Genomic DNA, 22,025 nt, shown 5'->3' on the forward strand with positions numbered 1-22,025 from the left:
TGCCCTGCGGCAAGGCTCATGACGATGACCTAGCCTAGTGATCTTCACTAACTTTCAGAGGGGGGGCCACTTTCGCTGATAAGACATCATCAGTGTGAGGGCCGCCACACATTTGAAACCATTGGCGGTTTGACAACAGCACGACGATGATGATGGGGGGTGTTTCACATTTTTCTATTATCGGGGTCCACACATCAGGGGCCGCACTATAGGCCACAAGGGGCCGCCAGTGGCCCGTGGGCCTTGCTATGGAGAACGCTTTTCCTCGCCTGTCGAGCGTGCAGGATTAGTGTGGTCTACTTCATGGGGGAAACTGCGATGTGATGAAGCTCCCCAACACTTGGTGGGAAATGTTGGACATTGCCGAACAACGAGCTGTACAACCAGAAAATGCAGAATTACAAAAAACCTATGCAGTTGCATGGATCCACATGCTAGAAAGTATTTGTATGTGTAAAGGAGATACTGATGGTGATTTTACCACTCTCTGGTAGAATCATTATCTCCTCTTGCCTTGAAATGAACTTCCAAATAAAAGCAGAAGTTCCTTTCAGGGCAAGAGGTCAATGTGTTGTTTTTACAAGTCTTACACAGGCAAATGGTTTGCAATATAAATTCATATTGTGTATTAATAAAAATGATCTCATGCTGCTTACGTGCTTTGTTTAAACCAAATCGGAGAAGCATTTCATAGAAAAGTACGATGCATTTGTGTGTGTTTTTGTTGCCTGCATATTAATGTTTGGTGATTCAGCTTTTTGTCAGAAAATGCAATCGGGGAGACAGAGACGCACACGCTCATTGCAGTATTGATACAATTTCATTTCGAGAAACAGCCGTGTTGTACATCAAATATTCATAAGCAAAACTGGTATTAATTTTTATCAAATGCTTTCCAGATGATTATTTTTTTACACGTGTCATTTTCCCATATTGCCTTTCAATGAACGAGGCTGCAACCTGTCAGAAATGATAAGGCTAAGAGCCGCATGGCAGAGGCCTAAGCTAATCGCACGAAACGCTTGTGATCTCGTGTTCTTAACAAATTAAATGTGCCAAAACGACAAACACGTTTTACTTTCCATTACAGCAGGCTTGATTGCTTTTGAAATACATTGTCGCGAGTTGACTAATCTTGGCGTGTGTTTGGCAGCACGGTATAACAGTGCAGAGAGGCACACGGTACCATTGAACACCGCATACCACATACAAGTACGCTCCGGATTATAAGTCTAACTTTGTATTTTAATGCAACAGCTGGCAGTGTCTTATAATCCAGTAGGTATATGTGCGTGTTTAGTGTGGTGCGCCGAGCCTGGCACAAGTGCCGTGGTGATGTTCTCGCCACTTAGTGGCGAACGGCGGTTGTTTTTGTTGTTGTGCAGATTTGTATATCTTGACACTGACCATAAGTTACGGAGCATCTTATAATCCTGAGAATACGGTAACTACATGTAGGGCACTTGAAAAAATTACCCATTTTGGCAGCCCCAGTGTAGAAATGTACAGACCTGCTTGTCCCTTGTTCCTCGGAGCCATGGCATGTTTTTCTGTTTCGCCACAGTGAGATCAACCGTTTGGATCTTGGCCTCATCGTGGAGGTATGGGACAAAGGACTCATCTGGGACACGATGGTTGGCACCTCGTGGATTCCTCTCAATGACATCCAGCACTCGAACGAGGCAAGCTCACCACCCGCACACGACACCTTTGGGAGCGCTGACGTGGTCCAGCGGTAGCGGCTTTGCCGTTTGTTGCAGAGGTCTGCTGTTCAACTCCGGCAGGCTGGCCTGAGTAATACTGCAGTGCGCATTGATCAAAAATACTGCATGCTGTCGACTTCACAGCTGACGTTAAGGACCCCTTGGCATCTTTCGCAAGAGAAGACCATTCTGCGCCGGTGTCAAGGACCACATTTGCCAATTTCGAAATTTGATCCGCAAAATTACTCAATTACTTAACTGGGATTACACATGGCAACAACATTGCCCGTGACTGCGAAACTTGACAATCAACGTGTTTTTTGGGGATAAACAACCACAGGAATAATAAGAAGAATCTGCGATCTGTTCTGAATTGAATGGAGTATGCTGTGATATGGGTGGTGACACGATGGCTGTGCTTGTGTGGGCTTGCCGTGGTATGGCAGGAGGGCCCAGGAGAATGGCAAACCCTCGACGCTGAAGTCCTCATGAAGGAAGATGAAATATGTGGCACCAAGACCCCCACGCCGCACCAGATCCTGCTCGACTCGCGCTTCGAGCTGCCCTTTGGTGAGGCGGGTTCATCATGATCATGTTTTGTTTTAGATAGTAAGTCTGCATGTTGATAGGTTGTATGCATGTGTGTTCATAGTGTCCAGGGCGTCTCGTGACTTGGTGCGTTTATCACTAAAATTACACTCGAAACAGATACGTCTCCTGACTCTAGGAACCTCTAATCGTTTCTAAAAACGGTTACCAGGTAACAGTTCACCCAGCAGTAGCTTGACAAAGGTCTGCAAATAATTGCGTGATTGTCCATGATGAATCCCCGGGATGCCCCTCCATTTGCGCGCCTCTAGTGAAGTTCCGAGTGTTTGAACGGCGGCTGTCGTCTCTTGTGTGCTGCAGACATCCCAGAGGAGGAGGCAAAGTACTGGACCACGAAGCTCGAGCAACTCAACGTCTTGCAGGATCACGACGAGGTATTGGAACTCTAAATACAAAAAGAAACCTAAAATGTGATAGAAAATTCAATTTTCTAGGCCCCATGCAGGAACTGATCGTTTGAGATCGCAATAGGAAGTGAACTGCATTTATTCCAAATGCACAAAGAGCTGTTAACTTTTTCACCTCATCCTTAAGTGGTGTTTTTTGTTTGATGATTGGGTGATGATATGAGCTCATGACTCACAATCAGAAGTTTGGAAATTAAACTCCCAGTGTTGAATTGACTTCGTCCCATCATCCACTCAGAGTCAATATCGTGGGAAATCAACATTTTGGTTGATTTGTTTAAAGACTGGTCCCTTCCATTAGGAATGGGGAATTTTCTCCACCTGTTAAAGACTGCCAACCGATGAGAATCCTCCCCCCCCCCCCCCCCCACACGTTTGAGCATGACGCGACACACTGGGTACCTTGCCCGTGTCACTAACAGGACTGACCACGCAATGTGCTTTCAATGTGTCATAAATTGCTCGCTGCGTTGTGTTTCTTGTGCACCAAAGGGCTTGATAATGGTCCTAGGTGTGCATTTGTTAATGTGCCTGCATGTTAGTAAACGCTCTCAGATGCTTTTTCAGCATTTCTCTTTTTTTGGTATAACAATCTAAACACACAGCTAACAACTAGCAATGCCCGAAACTATTAAAATATTTGACACATCTGAGTTAATTGAAAAAACTATTAATAAACATTTAGAAGGCATCGTTTATGCACGGGTGCACACTTACAATTTGAGAATGGTCATGGTGGTCGTTGTTTGGAATGCAGTTGCCTTTGGCTTTTCACTGTCTACCTTTAGAGCTAAGATGGTATAAATTATCAGCAATTGGCAAGATTGATCTTTGTCTTTTGTTTTTGTTACTGCTGTGCCCATCTACCACGGATCTCACTTGTAAAAGCCGGGCAACTGGTTAAACGGTATCATCGGTGGAACATATCAAATAAAACTCCAACTCAATTTGGCTATAAATGCGCCACAAAAGTAATTTCGTAGGCGCCTTTGCTTGATGCGATGATGGTTTACTTGATAATACTTTTCTGACTACATTGGATATTAAAGCGGCTTTCCGAGAATCCATCGAGGGAATTGAAGGTGTCTTCACGTGTGGATGTGAGCACCGTGTGTGCGTCATCGTTGGCAATTCCTGCTCGCATTGTCTTGCGGTTGGCTCGCGAGGGAGTTAAACGTTACTCAAAGATGAAATCGCGCTCACATTTTTCCCAGAGTGAATTATATTGCCAACCTCGCAAAAAAACACATTAACGTTTATTCTCTGGAGGAACATTTCTAAAATTACCACAAACACAATTCAATGCAAGGCAACTGCATCTTTATAGAGTTCATACAGAATTGGCACCAGAGAAAGTGGTGTAATAACACGTATCAGGAGATGAATGAAAGGATATGGGTAAAGAGGGCTGGGTATTTATTTTATTTTACTAGGTAAGGCCCACTGAGCTATGTAGCTATTTTTCAGAAGTGACCTGACCACAAAGCATAGCGCAACGAAGTGGCTTGTCATCACGTGGACATTTATAGCAACAGCCAAATACTCTAAAAGCACGTTTCTAAATGTGGAGGGAAAAACCGGAAGACCCGGAGAAAAATCCACGCGACCACGGGGAGAACATGCCAACTCCAAATACACAGGCATCGTCAGGGTCAGGATCGAACTTACGACCTCCTGTATGCCAGGCGAGCTAGTTAACATCTCGCCGCCATGGCACACCAGGACAAAGCGCGTAGAAGACGACGAGGATGGAAGCTGAGCAGGAGGAGGTCTCGAGGGTGGTGGAGTCAGCAGGTGGTGGAGTCAGCAGGTGGTGGAGTCAGCAGGTGGTGGAGTCAGCAGGTGGTGGAGTCAGCAGTGCAGATGTCAAGGGGGAGGGAGTTCCGTGGACCCGGGCACAGCTGAGCAGGAGGAGGTCTCGAGGGTGATGGAGTCAGCAGTGCAGATGGTCAAGGTGGAGGGAGTTCCGTGGACCCGCGCACAGCTGAACAGGAGGAGGAGCAGCGGCCCCCGCGGGAGAGGCTCGCCGCTTGTTGCAGAAGTTCACGGTTCAAATTCAGCGGCCGCCCTGGTCATCGCTGCGGTGTGCTTCACGGCGGATGTGAAAGATCGCATGACGTAATTTTGCAAAAGTTGGCCAACATGCGCCGGTGTCATGGTCCAAATTTGCCAAATTTGAAATACAACACCAAATTCTCAAATTGGAATCCACAAAGCGACCATCGACCACTACTGCTAAAACTTGGCAGGACCCGAATGAGAAAGAGGCTTGAGACTCAGACTTGTAAACAAGCGCACTAAAAATCGAATAAAAGGTTGATTAGGAGTATTGACAGGAGGCCTTGGTTGCTGCAATGGGAGGGAGGGGGAGGTTGATTGGGGGGGTGGTATTCGGCGGGGACAAGGCCGAGGAGGATCTTGACGACGATGATGATGACGAGGCAGTTGTGTTACCACGCCTCGGTGGCATTGGGAGCTCGTGCATGGAGTCAAGTCAATTTCATTTTTGTTTACATGTGTATGGCACCTTTCTGGCACAAATCTCCCACTCAAAGCGCCATCGTCGCATTAAAACTCAACCTAAATGTTCAATTTGAGGGATAATAAACGGTGGTTATTATCGCCGTCGGCCACGTGGATTTGATCGTGGGCACGGGTGCAGACGTATGGTCACGTGCATCATGCCTGAAGGATCGTGCTTCCCACAATATATTTTTTAACAAATCTTATTCTCTACTGCTTTTAACTTTCATTAAAGTCTGGGGGGTCATGTCACCTGTTGTATATATGTCATAACGAGTGCAATTACTGTGATATAATTTAATACGCAAGTCATAACCTCGTGTATTTTAGCTTCAAAATGAACAGAGGCGTAATTAACATGTTTAATACTTTGTGATAACAACAGGACGTGACGTAAAATGAAACAAAACCATTAGTGGGTCGTTGCACATTAAATTACGTGGGGCGTGATTCACATCAATTTAACCGGCAGAGGCTGAGAACCAAATTCTCAGCCTCAAATTGCAGCAGCCGGTAACTCAAAAGGCCCTTGTGTGCATTACCCGCCAGATCATCACGTACGGGAAATCACAGCAAAGCGGCAGGGAAGGCAGGGAAAGTGAAAGGAGATAAACAACTGACGCACATGCCAGAAACCCGGTGACATCAAGGCCAGCCTCAGTGCGTCGTTGATCGTAGCTGCAAAGCAATGCTCTGCACCGATTAATTCTCGATGCAAATAAATTATTTGCAGTAGAGCTGGACCCCCTCCCCCACCCCAGTTATTTCAGTGATTGAATTATTATTTCGATTGTCGGTTCCATTACTCGATTAATCGGATAACATGAAAAGCGTTCAAGAAAAAAAGCCTCATCTATTCCCGCGCATGCCCCTAGACGGGCGGTGATGGGTGATCGGTTTCATCGGCTGCGCCATGCTGGCCGTAGCTCGCAGGGGGTTTCCCACCTTCATGAGACAGGATGTGGGGGCGGCAGCCATTTAACAAAAAGGGCCCGCGTAATAGACCACAACAAATCAGTCGTCAAGTAATCGTCCCAGCACAACTGGCATCCCACGGCGCCTGCTCCATTGCTACCCCTGCTGCCCTTGCTGGTAGCGCAATGAGTGGCACAGCAGAGCCGCCTCCACAGCTGCTGTGAGCAGCAGCAGCCCTCTTTATCTCTCTTGTTCGTCCATCAAGTTGATGATGACCATGGCACGTTTGTCATTTTGTTGGGTTTTGATGAGTGCGCAGATGGATGAACAGGCCAATCCGAGCCCGGAATTATCTGTGGCACACTGCACAGGTCAGGGAGGATGTAGAGCTTAAAGCTTTCTCTTCAAGGAAGCTTTAAAGCTTCTTCTTCAAGGAAGCTTTAAGGGTGTCCTTGTAGCGCTTTTTGGGGCCACCTTGCGCTCGCTTGCCATTCTTCAGCTCGCCAATGAAGACTTGTTTTGGCAGTCTCGCGCAGGGCATTCTGGTCACGTGGCCAGTCCATCTAAACTGTTCCTTTGCAAGCAAGGTGTGGATGCTGGGGATATTGGCCTTGCTGAGGACTTCCGTGTCAGGGATTCTGTCTTGCCACTTGATCCTCAGCAGCCACAACAACGCTGTCACTCAGGCATGGCGCCATGGCCCAGACAGCGGTGGTTTTCAGATAGAAAAGTTTCATGCGTTCAAGAGAAGTCTGCAATGAAAGATGATATCAGGAATCGGAGATGTTAATAATTTCTTGTGAGTGTTAGTTGAACACGCCGTGATATGATATTAAACCATGTTGAATACAACGAAGTGATAATAATGAGCATATACCCAGTAAAGATGGAACGTTGGGCGAACGCTGGCCAACACTGGCCCAACGGTTCCAACCACATGCCAACGCTGACCCAATGTTGCATGTTTACTCGGTACGGCCATGAAGCCACGTTCTGTATTTTCAAACATTCTGTTATTTGTGCGTGTTTCTTTAAAATGACTTATCTATTGTACATCACAAAAGAACGATCTGTGCACTATACCTTACAATGTTCAATCGGTTAACGTTCCAACGTTCAAATTTGATGCTCGATGGGAAGGGTACGGCGATTGTAGATGCAAGCGTTACGGTGCATGGCGTGACAAATGAAATGTGCGTTGTCTTTGTGCGACAGTACAACTTCCAAGAGGCAGTGGAGAAGAAGCCCCTTCCGACCACAAATATGCAGTGTTGTAAGTTTTCACTCTCTGCTCGTTTTCCTCCGACCGTGTGTGAGACCAAACGTGCGAGTGCGACGTATAAAACCCAGAAATTGTTTTGCTTGATTCTCATTTCCATGCTACCATCGTCCCCGCTTAAACCTTTACTTTGCTGAATGCCACTTATGGCTCAGACTTGCTTCAGTCTCTTGTCAACTTTCTCACTTCTCTTGAACCTTTTTATTTCAGCCTCTGAAACCACAGGTATATGAAAAATGTACGGATACAAATTAAATTAATCTTACGCGCATTAGTTTGTACATCAGTTGACTTAGGTGTGCTATTTGAAAATTAATCTACTTTGTCTACAATTTTCAAATACAACCATTGCATGAGTGCTTAAATTTATGCTACGATGCATACCAAATAAAATGTTTTCAGCCTGCTTGATTGAATGAGGCATTGATGCCAACCGCATAACGTTCCACATTCTGTGCAGGGCAAAATTAACACCAGTTAATAAGAGATGTTATTAATGCTCTGTGTGGATTTTATTTCTTGACAGTATCCATTATTAGTAAGTTGTAAAATCCGCCAGAGGGCAGCACACCCCCTGTCACCTGCCACTAAGCCATTGCGGCTTCATTGTGGAGTTTATCTTGTTGCAGGTGCGTTCAAGTGCCATTCGTGTGCATGTGTTCTCGAGTTCGATTTGTGTTACTTCTAACGCATTGTTGCCTTTGTGTTTATATGGAAATGCATGTGCCCGTGCGTGTGTGTGTGTGTGTAAACATGTAGCTGCCCCTGGTTTGATGGCACCTGTTCTGCACTTAAGTTGGACATTTGAATCTGGTTACTATCCAATTTGGAGTTGAAGGCTGGCAACGTATCATTATTACGTGCGATGTCACTATTTGGGGATTTAAATCTCCCAGGGTTTTTCTTTTTACTGAATGGCTCATCTGCTCATTTCAGAATGAAACGAGGCTCTGCGCCAGTGCTGCGTGCTAAATTAAGATATTTTATGCTGGACTCATGCTGAATATCTCACCACATATCCTAAATTGCCTCTTGGGATGGTGCATTTTAAAAATGATAGCCATAATGCATTGTCGATCGCCTAGAATTAGCAATTTTCTGTCGTCACTACATTTGCATTTAATGGAAAATACTTTGATAAAATGACAGACCTTGTGGCGTGGAGGTGACGTATGCTTTCAGAGTACTCACTCTGTCATGATAAACTGATACAATCTTTCACGTTTTACATTCTGTCAGCTGAAATGGGGAGGAAAATGAGCTCTTCGGTGCATTTACCCATGAAAACGAAATGATGGCGGTGGTGGGGGATTGTGTTTGTGCATCGGCACACCCCATTGGTAAATGTCTGGTGGCACTGGGGAAAAAAACACTTGCCCTACATTTACGTCAAATGTAAAATAGCGGACAATATAGATACGTTATTTAATTTAGTTTTTTTCTATAATGTTTTGTAAATTTTAAAAACCACACAGCAATCTTTTGGCATTAAAGGTCTAGCCGGTTGTAATTCAAATGTTGCATCATTAAATAAGTATGGGAAAAAACACCTGAGTAGAAATATTAATGACTTGAGAATGTTTATATGTAATAGTAAGGAAATTGAAAAGATATGTTTTTAATGATCATGTAAATGTTGGTTAAAGATCTTACTAGGAGCTTTCTCTGAAACACAGTCGTCTTATTTCTCATACACAACTTTCATGTCTTGCTTTCTAACCATGTTACTTCTATAAATCCCAAGCGACATTAACAAGGCCGATGGAAAACTGTGGAAGCACCACGTTTTATCCAACTTGTTCATTTTTGGAGCAAGAAAACCGTTGTGGCCGCACTTGTGTTCAACGTGTTGGAAATCATCATTAGCATTCCGCTCCAGTCTGGCTCCCAAAATTGATTGCGGTCTTCTAAAAATGTTTTCAGTGCTCCTCCGTATTCCATTTGTGTCTGGCCTGTAGCCATCGCCTGATGTTAGTCTCGCTTCTCCCTGTCTGTCCTTCCTCCCCTACTTTTGCGCACCTTGCATCTACGCAGGCAACTGGACCTATTTCGGATGGGGTGACCAACAAAGTATGTAACGGTTTCCTCATTTAGATCTATCCCGTTTGGTTCGTAAATATTGGCGTGACTATTTAGCAAAGGTTTATTTATTGTGCCTTTACAACGCAAACTGTCATTTCTGTATTCAAATTTTGTGTACATTATAAGATGTATTTTGTCATAACTAATGGACAGAATATACCAGTTAGCTGAGCGACAGAATAGTGCAGTGGTAACATTTGTGCCTCAACAAAAAAGGACGCGGATTTGATTCCCGACTCGGGCGCCTTTCAGTGTGAATTTCGATTTAAAGCTTTCGTGACTGCAGCAGGGATTCATCTTCTTGGTTCTTTCGGTAAAGTCACGTAGAAGGGAAGTAATAAAATAATAATAAATAAAACATAATAAAATAATTCTCACGACGTTTCAGCCACGTGACTTTACCGAAAGAACCAAGAAGATTTCAGTGTGAAGTGTGCATGTTTTCCCCCTGTTCTGCCTGGCTGTCCTCTGGGAGGTCTCCGGTTTCCTCCCATAGATGAAATACAACCCATACAAGGTTACGGGTATTGGCCAAACATCCCATTGCCAATAGAATTACTTGCAAATTACTCGGTTGGGATTAATCATAGCAACATGGCTCCTTACTGTGAAAACTTGGCAAGACCCTCCTGAGTCTTGAGACTCAGTGAGGCCTCCCTGGGTAAACAAGCGTCATAACAAATGATATGAATGATGCTCACATGATAAATGGACTTAAATAGACCTGCACTGTTGTGATAAATATTGAGATATTTAATTGTTTTGATAACATAGGACCAGGCTGAATATGCTGGAAGCATCCGTGTTAGACTATGATGTTCAATCCCACAGTTTCAGTCGTCATTTCTCAACCCATTTGAAATGATCGACAGCAAGCAGACGTCACTTGAATCAATACCAATATTCCTTCTGCTACCGCCAATCACCATAAAGAGCCACTGGTGTCATCATTAATATTCTCAGGCATGTTATGTATTGGATCTACGCGTTTTCACGTATCATTCGTGGCTGAGGGTCTTGTCTTTGACATGCCCAGTATAACAACGGATGCACCAGTCCTCGTGTCACCAAGATACATAATCCACTTAGGAAACGACAGAGGAATGCTGCAGAAGGTAAGATGGGAAACGCGTGAACAATGAATGGAAGAGAGATTTGTTAACTGTCCTGTCTTAATATCCAATGGCAACACAGACCGGTATTCTAAGACTATCAGGAATTTTGATCTGTAAAGCCAGAAGGTTTGTGAGATGAAATCCAAATTGGGGGTTGACTCAGCTTATTATTCCTGTGTGAAAGATTAACCAGTATGAGTGTGTGCGAAGTCAACTGTAAAAATATCAGATTGCCAGGAAATATATATTTATCAGTTTGACATTTTGTAGAGATATCGGCCTCGTGTAATGTGAAGTGTGACGGGAGTGGTAGCATAGCGGTTAGCGCGCTGCGCTACGAACCCAGCGACCCAAGTTAAATTCCCGCTCGCAACATCGGTGACGATTCTCGGTCCTGGGCCCCTCCCGCAAGTCGCTTCAGCCTCAACTGAGTACCTGGTGCGGTGTGTCAAACATCTTCACGAGGGAGACAAAGACAGCCTGGCGCGGTGCTGGCCACCCGCCCTCTCAAATGTCATGCTGGCCTTCATCGATGCTGCTCGTTAACAACACTTGCCCCTGCAGTCTATTGAGACTATATAGGGGATCTTTGCCTTTTCCACTCCTGTGTAAAAATAAGAAAAAAGGCAAATTGATAAGTGTTTACATATCCGAATGGATTTTTCATCTCCAGACATAATGCCAGTCGTACAATTGAAATAAGGAGAAGGGGGACGGAAGACAACCGTTTTAGATTTACATAACGGGCATACATTTGAATACAGCAGTTTTCACTTCGGTGGCGATGTGATTTGTATTGAAGTAGAACCAACTGTTGCATCGCATAACAGATTATAGGAGTGTCCACAAAGCACTGTTTTTGATTATGTTAACATTTTTGTTAATCCATTAATGATTTTCTCTAGAATACTAACCATTTCCTTACATAAATAGCATTTCAATGCACAATGGTATTTGCTTTTCCTGAAAGTGTCGAAGGGTAATTGCATGTAAGGATAGTCCTGTTCATGAAAACACGAGGGACACTTTCATTCGTCATCTGCAAACCAACAATTATGATGCGAATCATTTCCTATTTGGATGCTAAGGCTATGATAATTTACAAAGACAATGTAATCATAATTACAGGGTTCACAGAGGTATACATGGATGTGTCATTTCCTCTGCGGATATTTTAGAAGTTCCTTTTACAGATAAAAAATGTTTACGTATAAATCTAAATGGTTAACATTGTAGAATACATTTTTCAATATTTTTTTTATTTGATGACCCTCTAGCTTTCGAAATTGAGCTCAGACAGGTTAGAATTGAACCACTGTGGCAGCGTTTGGAGTTTAATTTCCAGTCCATGTAGCCCATAGAACCTCTGGGGTTCATGAAATTAATTTAAAAAGTGAGCAGTGGTAATCCATTCGATGTACAAGTCCTCATCATATGAATATGGAATTTCCACCATTGGCTTAGGAAAGCCAATGGAGATGAGCACCTCAATCCTCACTTGATGTTAAGAACGGTGGATTATTTAGATTAGATCAGGTGTTTCTTCTGCCAGTGTTAATCTGAGTGAATTCGCTGAGTATGTGTTTTTTATTAAGAATAAATCAAGTTAATATCCATGGTGTGTAATGTGTTAATGCAATCCAACAGAGCCACATCATTTGAGGGGGGAGGGAAAGCCAAGTGTTGTGGTGTTACAAGCTTTCCAACAACCGTAGATTATGAATTAGTCCTCACTCTACACAGTTCAGCAAATTTGTATTCTAACATTGATTTTCACAAGCAGCCCACAACCAACTTACATCCCTCAAATGCATCGGCCAATGGCATTGACCAGTCAGTGTTATTATTCACAAAATATAACTTCGTTTTCCGTCGGCTCAGCGACTTCAGTTTGCCATAACTGCTGAGAAGTTGCGAGAGCTCATCTCTCCAAACACACGTCTGCTGAAAGTATACCAGAGCAAACATCAAGAGGTCCATCCCCCATATGTCAAGCTGTGTTCCATTGAAATTACAATGCACCCATCTTCTGTTCAAATCGTCACATATTTGCCCGAAGTACAATGAAACTAGCTCCACCTTCCAGAAGAAACTATTTGTTACACAATCTTCCATGAGGCTCATTTGCCTCATTTTGGTCCCACACAAGATTCAAAGCTACACGTTCCCCTGTGTGGTCACGTTTATCGCGTTTTCTAATGGGCATCGCAAGTCATTTGGACGTGCCCATCGTTCCTTATTCCTTGAACTTGGTGTATTGGTGTACGCTCGTTTGGGGAGTGCCTGTCACGGTGTGTAAACACGTGGGGGACCCGTGTCTCTGCTCCATCCGCTGTCCACATTGCGTGCCCATTCTCCCCCCCCCCCCACCACCATCCTCAGCACTGGACGACGCGGACAGCGCGGTGGACGACCGCGACAGCGACTACCGCAGCGAGACAAGCAACAGCATCCCCCCGCAGTACCACAGCACGTCGCAGCCGAACGCGTCGGCGCACCAGTACCCGGCGCACCAGCGCGGCCGCCACGTGGCGCACACGCCCACGTCGCCCCTCGACACCCGCGCCGACGGGGGATACTCGGACCACCGCGAACTCAGGTGCGGCACGAACTCTGTGCATGGGGGCGGGGTGGGGTAACAGCGCTGTCGCTCTCTCTCGCAATGTGCGTGCGTCTGTTTACAAAGTGAAGGCAAAGATTATCCCGTATGGCATTTATCGCACTGTTGGTGTTAGGATCATACTAAGTTATTTATACCGCAGGAGGAATCCCATCCCCGTCCTACCAGGCAAAGCCCACTGAGCTATTAACGCGACCTGGCTATCACAAATGATAGCTCAACAAAGTGAACAATCTTTTGGACACTTATAGTATCAACATAATCTAAATTATCTCAATGCATGTTTCTAAACGTGGAGTGCCACAGCACGTGACAGCTTTGTTCGCGAGCACCTGATAAGACTGATGAGGCGTACGAGGCAGTGACGTGGCCAGCAACACGACCAGCCGTCTTTGTCTCCCGCAGTGCCCATGTTTATACACTGCACTCCTTACTCGTTCAAGGCTGAGTCAACCTACGGGAGACCCAGTCTTGCAGTGCATTGCAAACTGTGTTTGATTCCTGAGACAGAAAAAAATATATTCACAACATGCCACTGGTATTGGCCAAATATGCCAGTGCTGAACCGTTACCTGCGAATGACACAATTGGGATGACCCCCCCCTCCCCCCACGGCAGCTGCATCACCTCCTACTGCCTCGCAGGTGCCTCCGAGAAAAAAGCCTCAGTGCAGCTTTCCTGGGTGAACAAGTGTAACAATAAAAATACAAATACAAATGTCACATTCTCCATCCCTAATTTGAATCGCCCCACTATCGTGTATCGAAAAACAGACGAGAATTTCTTTGAGTGATAAAAAAGTAGTGACATTGACATACGTCAAATATTCTCATTTGTAAATTAAGTTGAGAAACTGGAGACAATAACGTTGTTTTTTCACATGGTAAAACATAAATGTCTCATCAAAGTGAAACTTGTATGATTTTACACCGCGTGATTTTACATTACATTATATTTGAATCATCTTTTTAACATGAAAAGTGTAAAAAAAACACTCGCCATCCGGGTTCGAACACTTTCTTCACACCTCCATTAACTCGTGTAGCCAGCCCCATTGATGTTGTAGTTTATCATCCACATTAGCGCACCTCTTCTCCAGAATGTGTTGCAGTGATTGAGAAAATGCTCATGATGACCATTATTATCAAGGGTATGGATGGCAAAAGAAAATCTTGTTTTTAAAAGTAGATTTTGGATTGCATTAATATGTATTTTTAACATATTAGCTGATGTTTTAAATCGCGTTGTGATATGTTATTTTAATTACTTCTCACCGTTGAAGGCTATACAGACATCATGTAGACCATTGAAATTAGAATGCCCACTTAAGGACATTATAAAACAATTTGCAACATACACAGCGAATTAAGTCTACAAGCAATTTGAACAATTGGATGCAACTGGGAGTATCTAATGAAAGTTCGTAAATAACATCACGGATGGAGCTAAATGTAAAGAAGACCATACAAAGACGTCTTGGATAAAAGCCATGGGGTTAGCACGTTTTACGGACGGGATGTTCGGAGTGTTCAGAATGTGCAAGTTTGTAAATACAAGGACAAAATAAACATTTCGTGTAAGGGCCTAAACTAAGCTAAACAGATTAATCTTGCAAGCGTAACGTATAAAACACACACGCGTGTGTGGGGAGCGGTAGTATAGCATTTAGCGCTTTGTGCTGCGTACCTAGCAACCCAAGTTTGCTTCCCATTCACGTCCAACACCAGTGACGATTATCTGAACCAGTTCTGGGCCTCGCCTAGGTCGACTCGGCCTCAAATTAGTACCTGGTTAGGTGTGTAAACATCGCCACTGAGGAGAAAAAGGCGGCCAGGTGTGGTGCTGGCTACCCGCCCCCTCATGTGCCGTGCCGGCCTTCATAGGTGCACGCTAACAGCACTTGTCCCAGCAGTCTGTTAAGGCTTTACGGGGGATCTTTGTATTTGTCTTTGTGCCAAAGCCAAAACAACTAATAATAATTTGGACAGATATGTATCCTTGCACCCTACCTAGCAGACGTCAGACATTCCACACTGAGTAAATATTTTAAAATGTAACAAAACCGCTGACATGATCTGCATTACAATTATGTTGTCCTGTCCATATAGTCCATGCATATCTGATAAGTATATATTATATCTAATCTAAAGCCTTCAAATTACATTGCTTTGTGAAATTGGACCAAATCAAAAACGCGGTATAAAAAAAATCGGATTTTGGCGAAGATGCGGCATGATTGGCAAATGGCATGCATTGCACCCAGAGGCAATTTGACATGCCCTCGTTTATTTATTTATTTCGCTCATTTCAGTGAATCCTGCCACATGTTAGTGCACTGTTCCATGTGTACCTGCTCTCTCGCACTTGTCTCGCGCACGTGTACATGGTACTGCGGTTTGGATCTGTATTTACCTGTGTAGAATTGGCAAGATTCTACACGGGGATGTGCTTTACTATTGTAGAACAGGATCCATTGTGTGTCACTCTTTCTCTCGAATTTAGCGTCTGAAATATTTCAGGAGATGAAACTAGTTCCCTTTTTTATTCAGTAAAAATGTTCAATTAGAGATACAAAGTCTCATTTTACAAAACCCAATTCGTTACGATTAGTACTACGAATGTTAAGTAAGATACACTGAAATAATTGCTTGGAGATAAATTATATCATAACCTGCCTCATTATATAATGGATAATTCTAAAATTATTGTATAATAAGCACTCATATCTTATCAAAAGATTGTTACACCAACAAAATTGTTGATATACGCTCCAGGCCATTCCGAAATAAGTGATAAAACATTATCCAAATAATAACAATGCAGGCTGATATTGCCATTTAAAAAAATAGACCTGCATGCCATAAACAGAGAGGTACTGCCGTGTGGCATGATGGTTGGACTCGCAAGGCAGAGGTCATCGGTTTTATCCTCATTTGTACAATGGGGCAAGTTTCTTACATCCACCCTCCTCTGTCCACCCAGCAATATAAATGGGATACAGCATAGTTTATCGGCCGGACGCGTGTGGTGGGGTAAAGTGTGAGTGCAAGATTCCACCAAATTGCAAGAGTCTACCAAATTACCCTGTAAAGGGGGGCACTGGAGCTCCCTCGAGTGGGGAGGCCCTTACGCCAGCAGCGGTGTGAGCAAGAAGTTGCAGGGCTGCACCTTTGCCTTCAGCTGTAAACACACACACCGGCTTGGGTCAACGTCGTTGATGCCAGGAAACCTCGCTTCTGTCAGATCCTGTAAATGTTGCGCGGTTGACTTTCAAGCTCCGAGGTTTTTTTCCTTAAATTATCCCACCATGTGGCTCTAGGGGCCTTTCTGTTTGCCACTCCAAAAGATAGATGGCTTTCATGTTGACACGTGGAACATAACATTTAATTAATGTCCCAGAGTGCTCCATTGCAGCACTCGTTTACGTGTTGGATAATAGTTTTAATCAATCTCCTCTCCGTACAAATACACGAGGCACAAACTCTCATGAATGGCTCCTGCATCATTTCCCTGCGTGTGGTGTGTGCCCTCCTCACACGTGGAACTTGGATATGCTTTACTTTTAAGATATTCCTTCCCCAGACAGACTTCAGTCGAATATTGCATGCACTACTCGGACAATATAAATACAAGTAGCTTTAGTTGCATCTCACTTTAACGTGGACCCATAATTTAGTTTTTGTATTTCGTTTGTTAAATTGATATGGAGGTTTTTTTTGTTTATGTCTTGTAATTGGTTTGTTTATTGCACTTTTCTTGTGATCAAGGTGTCCCTTGCCAAAGATAATCTTAGTGCCAACGGCTTCTCGGCTCCTTTCCTGGTTTTGAAAAGCAGCTCTCTGTGTAATTGTTCAGATGTATTCAAGATTACTGTGCTGCGTAATGGCTACGGTCTGCTGTGTTATTAGTTACCCATATAATTTTGTAGGGAGCAGTGACGCAGTGGTTAATGCACTGTGCTATGAACCTAGTGATCTGAATTACATTTTTGCCCATGGCTAGCACCAGCGGTGAGAGACACCTGAACCAGTCCTGGTTTTCCCTATTACGCTTAGCAGTGCGGTGAAATACGATCAATCAACCCCATGACCCACACAGCATGGAGAGCCCTTCATCCAGCACTCGATTGACTGACTGTAAATCGTTATACTTTGTTCATATACAGTATATCATTTTCAGTTTCATTCCAGTTGCAACATTTTTTTTTACACTTAACACATTTGCTTAAATTAACATAGAGTTAAAAAATCATGCTCTTCAGGTCAATCCTATTATTTCGATTTAGTCGTATTTCACGACGTGCGTTGTAATCCCTGTATTTTCCCCAGGTCTTCTTTGCAAAAGAAATGCCGAGTAAGTGGCTGTTTCCAGGTTCAGATGAATGTTCCACCTCTCCCACAGTGACGTGTGCTAGAGGGTGACGTCACCCTCTCGCATTGGAGGACCCTCCTGTCATGAGTTACATTTCTATTCGATGTAGCACAGCAAGCACGAGGCGATCTCGCTTGTGTCTGTTGGTAATTAATTCGCAAAGAAGGTGCTCCACATGTCACCGTAGGCCATGGCCCATGTGACACGGAGCGGCCATGTGGAGGATACTCTCAAACAGACACAGCAGCAGCTTCTTGATGCAATGTGGAAATGTAGTCATGTTTTAGGGTCAAAGTTGAATGTAGTCATGTTTTAGGGTCAAAGTTGTGACGTAGTTTATTTTTAATGTCCGTCTTACAGTCTTATAACTCGCACATGTGAATCCTCACCATTCAATAATAATAATCGGAAGAATTGTACATGGAGCCCGTAAATAACAAGGATTAAGAGTTGAGAATACGGAGCCTACACACACAGCCTTGGGGAGGCAGGATGCCAGGGCGGCCTCCATTTTTTCTAAGTGGCCTATACTCAATCTTAATTTAGTGTTTAGTATAAGTTCCTAAATCATCTAATCTTCCCAAATGGATGTGAGATCACATCGAAGAATGACTCTGAAAGGTGACACCATAGCACTATATTCAGTGTCACTTCAGTCCTTTGTTTGCAAAACCATTTAACAGATGTATCATTTACACACGCAGCGATTTACACGTGTCCATTATGATTGCTAGCCTGCACGGCCAGGCTTTCCTGCATAGGGGGCGTGCTGACAAAAAAATAGAACGCGGATGTTTGTGCGGTCGCCGGCAAAAGAGCCGAGATCAAAGGGATCACTTTCAAAATTTAACATTTGAAACGCTCGTTAATCAAGTGACAGAAGTCCAGAATTTATGCGAGACACCTTTGGATTTTAGTTATTTTTTTCTACAATGTTTCCTAACCTCGTCTCTCATTCTCCCCATTCCCCCCTCCCAACCTAACGTGTGTCCCACAGCTGTGATAGCATAGAGTCCGCTACAAATGGCCATAGTGATCTAGAGTCTGCATCTGGGTCTAGCCGGCTAACGAGCCGGCAGTACTCCGTCGAGAGCAGGCAGTCTGTAGATCTTTCCGATAGGTGGGTTTTGTCGAAGGTCTTCGTCTTGGTGGGCTGTCAGTGTCGTGCCATTTGACGCTCTTCTCCAGCACGCCTTTGTCCATGATCAGTGCTTTCTGCTTGAGTCCAATGCTGCTGGAAGCTGTACCCAAAGGTGATTTAGCGAAGATGGAACCTAGACGACCATTTGTGGGTTTGTGGAATCATTAAAGCTCGAGTACCTTTTTGTACCGCACGTCAAGCCGCGTGCAGCGATGCCTCGTGACAAATTGGTTCAAATATACGGGTGGGTTATTTTATGGTTATGCTGTTTCTATCTCCTTTGCAATTCACCAAATGCAACTGGGTCAGAATACAGTTTTATGTTGCAGTCAGTGATGCATTCCGAATGCATGTCCACTCTTGCCTTTAAATATTTATGTACTTTACAATTGTACATTAATATTTATGCAATAAAATAGAACAACATTTTCACGTAAATTTTCAACTTTGATAATGTGTATGGCTGAAATTATATTTCCATATGTGCAGAATTTGAGTCCAAAATATCCACTCTGTAGATGGAGGAGCATTAGCAACGACTCACGCAGAATGATGCGCAGGGCAAAATAAATGCCAGAAAGACAAATAAACCAGCTCGCTAAACTACGATCTGTCATCAGAGTTAGGCAACGCAAGTTATATTTGCCTTTACGCACCAATGAAATTTGAAATTGATATCGACATGTGCTTTGCCACACGATTGAATCCTTTGGCACATGTGCTTTATTATTTAACCTGAGCACATTTCTGTGGTGCATGCTGCAAGGCACGCATGCAGCACAGAGTCAGAGATCCTACTTAACATCTAAGTGAGTGTGGTCGGGAAGACATTTGGGGTCTAGCCGAGTCGTTGGTGAAGCAGCACTAGATTTGCTTTGAATCAAGCGATGCACACATGCTCATTCACAAACACACACCCATCAGTTGCTAGTATTGGTTTTTGAAAGTTCATAAAAATATTAATAAATAAACTACTAAACTAACAAAAAAAATACGTGGAGCTTTTGGTGAAGCGGAAAGTCATGTGCTGTTTATGCACAAGCCTTAATTTTAATGGGAAATGTCTCGGTGACGCCCAGGGCTCTGCAAGGACAGTCTAACAATGTAGTCTTCCGTCCTCATATTTGATGTCACATTATATTAGAGGACATCCACCAATCTTTGTAGACACTCCTGAAAATTTGGGTTGGGTTACCAATGTCTGAGGTTCTTCAGTTAAAACATCTTCTGGTACGGCTGTGATGTTTTTTGTTTACAACTGTGCTCTGAAGTTCTAAATGCTTTGTTGGCTGTTGTTGGCCTGGCTTTTAGAGGCAAATAAATCTGTGTGTTATACGATGTTTGATGTACGTATTTATATACTCTGTGCTGTTGTGATTTGCCATTGCTTGTCTTTAAGGTTGGCTTGTTCGTCTTCTTTATAACCATTTGCTACTGCGTTCCTGTGATCGTGTGCGAATGATAACCACGGAATCTCGCAGTTGTATTTCTATAGTAGTTCACACGTTTTTGAAAATACCAACCATGTAACAATTATATATTTTTTATCACATTTTGTGTGCCTTTTAAAAAATATTTTCTGCATCTTTCTTTGTATGCTTTTAACATTTTGTTTTGCATGTTTATTTATTTTTTGTGTTTCCTTTTCCTCCATTCTGTTGCTGTCCTGTCTCAACCTGCCCCATTCTTCATTGGGCAGCAGCGTAAACCAGTTTATAATGAAAGACAAAATACGAATCGTACCTTCTGAGTTTTGTTCAGATGATAAGATAGGAGAAGATGACTATGACACCCAGGGTAGGAATATGATAGAGCAATTTCTACAAGAGAGAATTAACACGAAAGGCAATTTTACGGATTTAGAAAATCTACGAAATGATGGCGGTGTATTGGACCATGACACACTGCCACTTGAACTGTCAAATGCTAAAAACAACTACAGAAAAACACAATCTGTGCATCACAAGATTATTCCAAACATGTCAAAGAATGTCAACTCGGATGCTTATTCACTGGGAGTCTATCCACAGAGGTACAATACTCTACCCAGATCAAGACAGAAGCATGACAAGCATCAACTGCACAAAGCGGCATTGCCCGATAATAAAACATCGTCTGTATCCACCAAGGGATATCAGCACGATTCTGACAAGCTCAAACCCACAGACTCCCATGTAGATGATAAACAAAGTTCTCCTCGCAAAAGCAAACCCATGGGTGCTGATGCTGTTGATCTTTGCTCTGTTGGGGACTCCCTGGCAGAGTGGTTGGACGATGATATCAATAGCCCAGAAAGTGTGGGGAGTCCAGAACACATCCATCTCAGAGTCATTCCTGGAGAAACTGCGGAAGACCAATTAAATAATTACTTTGTTTGTCTCCAAGATAATCAGTACTACGTTCAAGAATTTGAGTTCATAGAGGAAGGTGATGTTGTGGAAGACATTTATGTTGAAAATGAAGCTGCCCTTGAAATTGTTGACCATGAATATTTTAAAGACGAAGAATCAAATGTACAGTATATCGACGCTACGGACGAACTCCAGTGTCTGTTTGATACTGTTTCTGAATATTTGGTGGAAAAGCAAGAGGAATTCAACAAGTTCACCTCTCTCTCCGATTGTGGTTCCGATGAAAAGGTTCAAAAATATCCGCAGGATATCAAGTGTTCAAATGAGCACAAGCACACGGTGCCAGAACAGTTGCGCAAGGATACATCGCAAAAGGATTCTGTGCAGCAGCCACACTCGCAGACAGCCGAGCAATTACCAACAAGTAGTTTGCCTCTGGAAACTAGCGAAAGTTCGGTGTCACTCACAAATCTGGGCAATATGAAACAGGCCTTCTCCTCGCTAATGGATTCCCTTGAAAAGAAAATTTCGAATAAAGACGCACAAATCGTTGCCAAAAATGTCACGGCAAGCGAGAATGAGCAGGAAAAAGGCAGTGCTCCTACACCCAGTTTGCCTTGCGGCAGCAGCAGTCCGTCCCTCCCACCAAATGAAGAAGACAATGCAAAGGAGGGAAATGTTCTATCAAGATTATTCAAAGCCTCGTTTTTATCATCATCTGTGAACCAGAAAACAAACTTTGCTGCTCATGACAAGCCTGAATTTATTGCACAGAGCCAAGCTGCACTGGACAGAACTGATATTGAGCCTAAACACACGCGGATAAGTGGACAGGAGTTGCATGTTGACATTTTGGCCGGTCAAATAAGTGATGCATCTTTACAGCAAGACAATAATACGTTAGTTGAA

General features: G+C 43.6%; 1 protein-coding gene across 4 annotated transcripts in view; it reads left to right on the plus strand.

Annotated features, from left to right (window-relative positions):
* The window catches only part of UNC13B (unc-13 homolog B), a 174,870-nt gene that overhangs the window by 51,786 nt on the left and 101,059 nt on the right, over positions 1 to 22,025 (plus strand). For 3 of the 4 annotated variants that reach the window (XM_078600220.1, XM_078600223.1, XM_078600221.1), the window contains exons 4-9: positions 1,565 to 1,682; positions 2,150 to 2,273; positions 2,613 to 2,686; positions 7,373 to 7,430; positions 9,471 to 9,506; positions 13,016 to 13,232. In XM_078600220.1, the coding sequence (XP_078456346.1) occupies positions 1,565 to 1,682; positions 2,150 to 2,273; positions 2,613 to 2,686; positions 7,373 to 7,430; positions 9,471 to 9,506; positions 13,016 to 13,232 (627 nt within the window). The remainder of the gene's footprint in view (positions 1 to 1,564; positions 1,683 to 2,149; positions 2,274 to 2,612; positions 2,687 to 7,372; positions 7,431 to 9,470; positions 9,507 to 13,015; positions 13,233 to 22,025) is intronic. The other variant, XM_078600222.1, reaches the window with a different exon arrangement.

The sequence above is a fragment of the Lampetra planeri genome, chromosome 13, assembly GCF_965212315.1.
Source record: "Lampetra planeri chromosome 13, kcLamPlan1.2.h2, whole genome shotgun sequence".
Taxonomy (NCBI): Eukaryota; Metazoa; Chordata; class Hyperoartia; order Petromyzontiformes; family Petromyzontidae; genus Lampetra; species Lampetra planeri.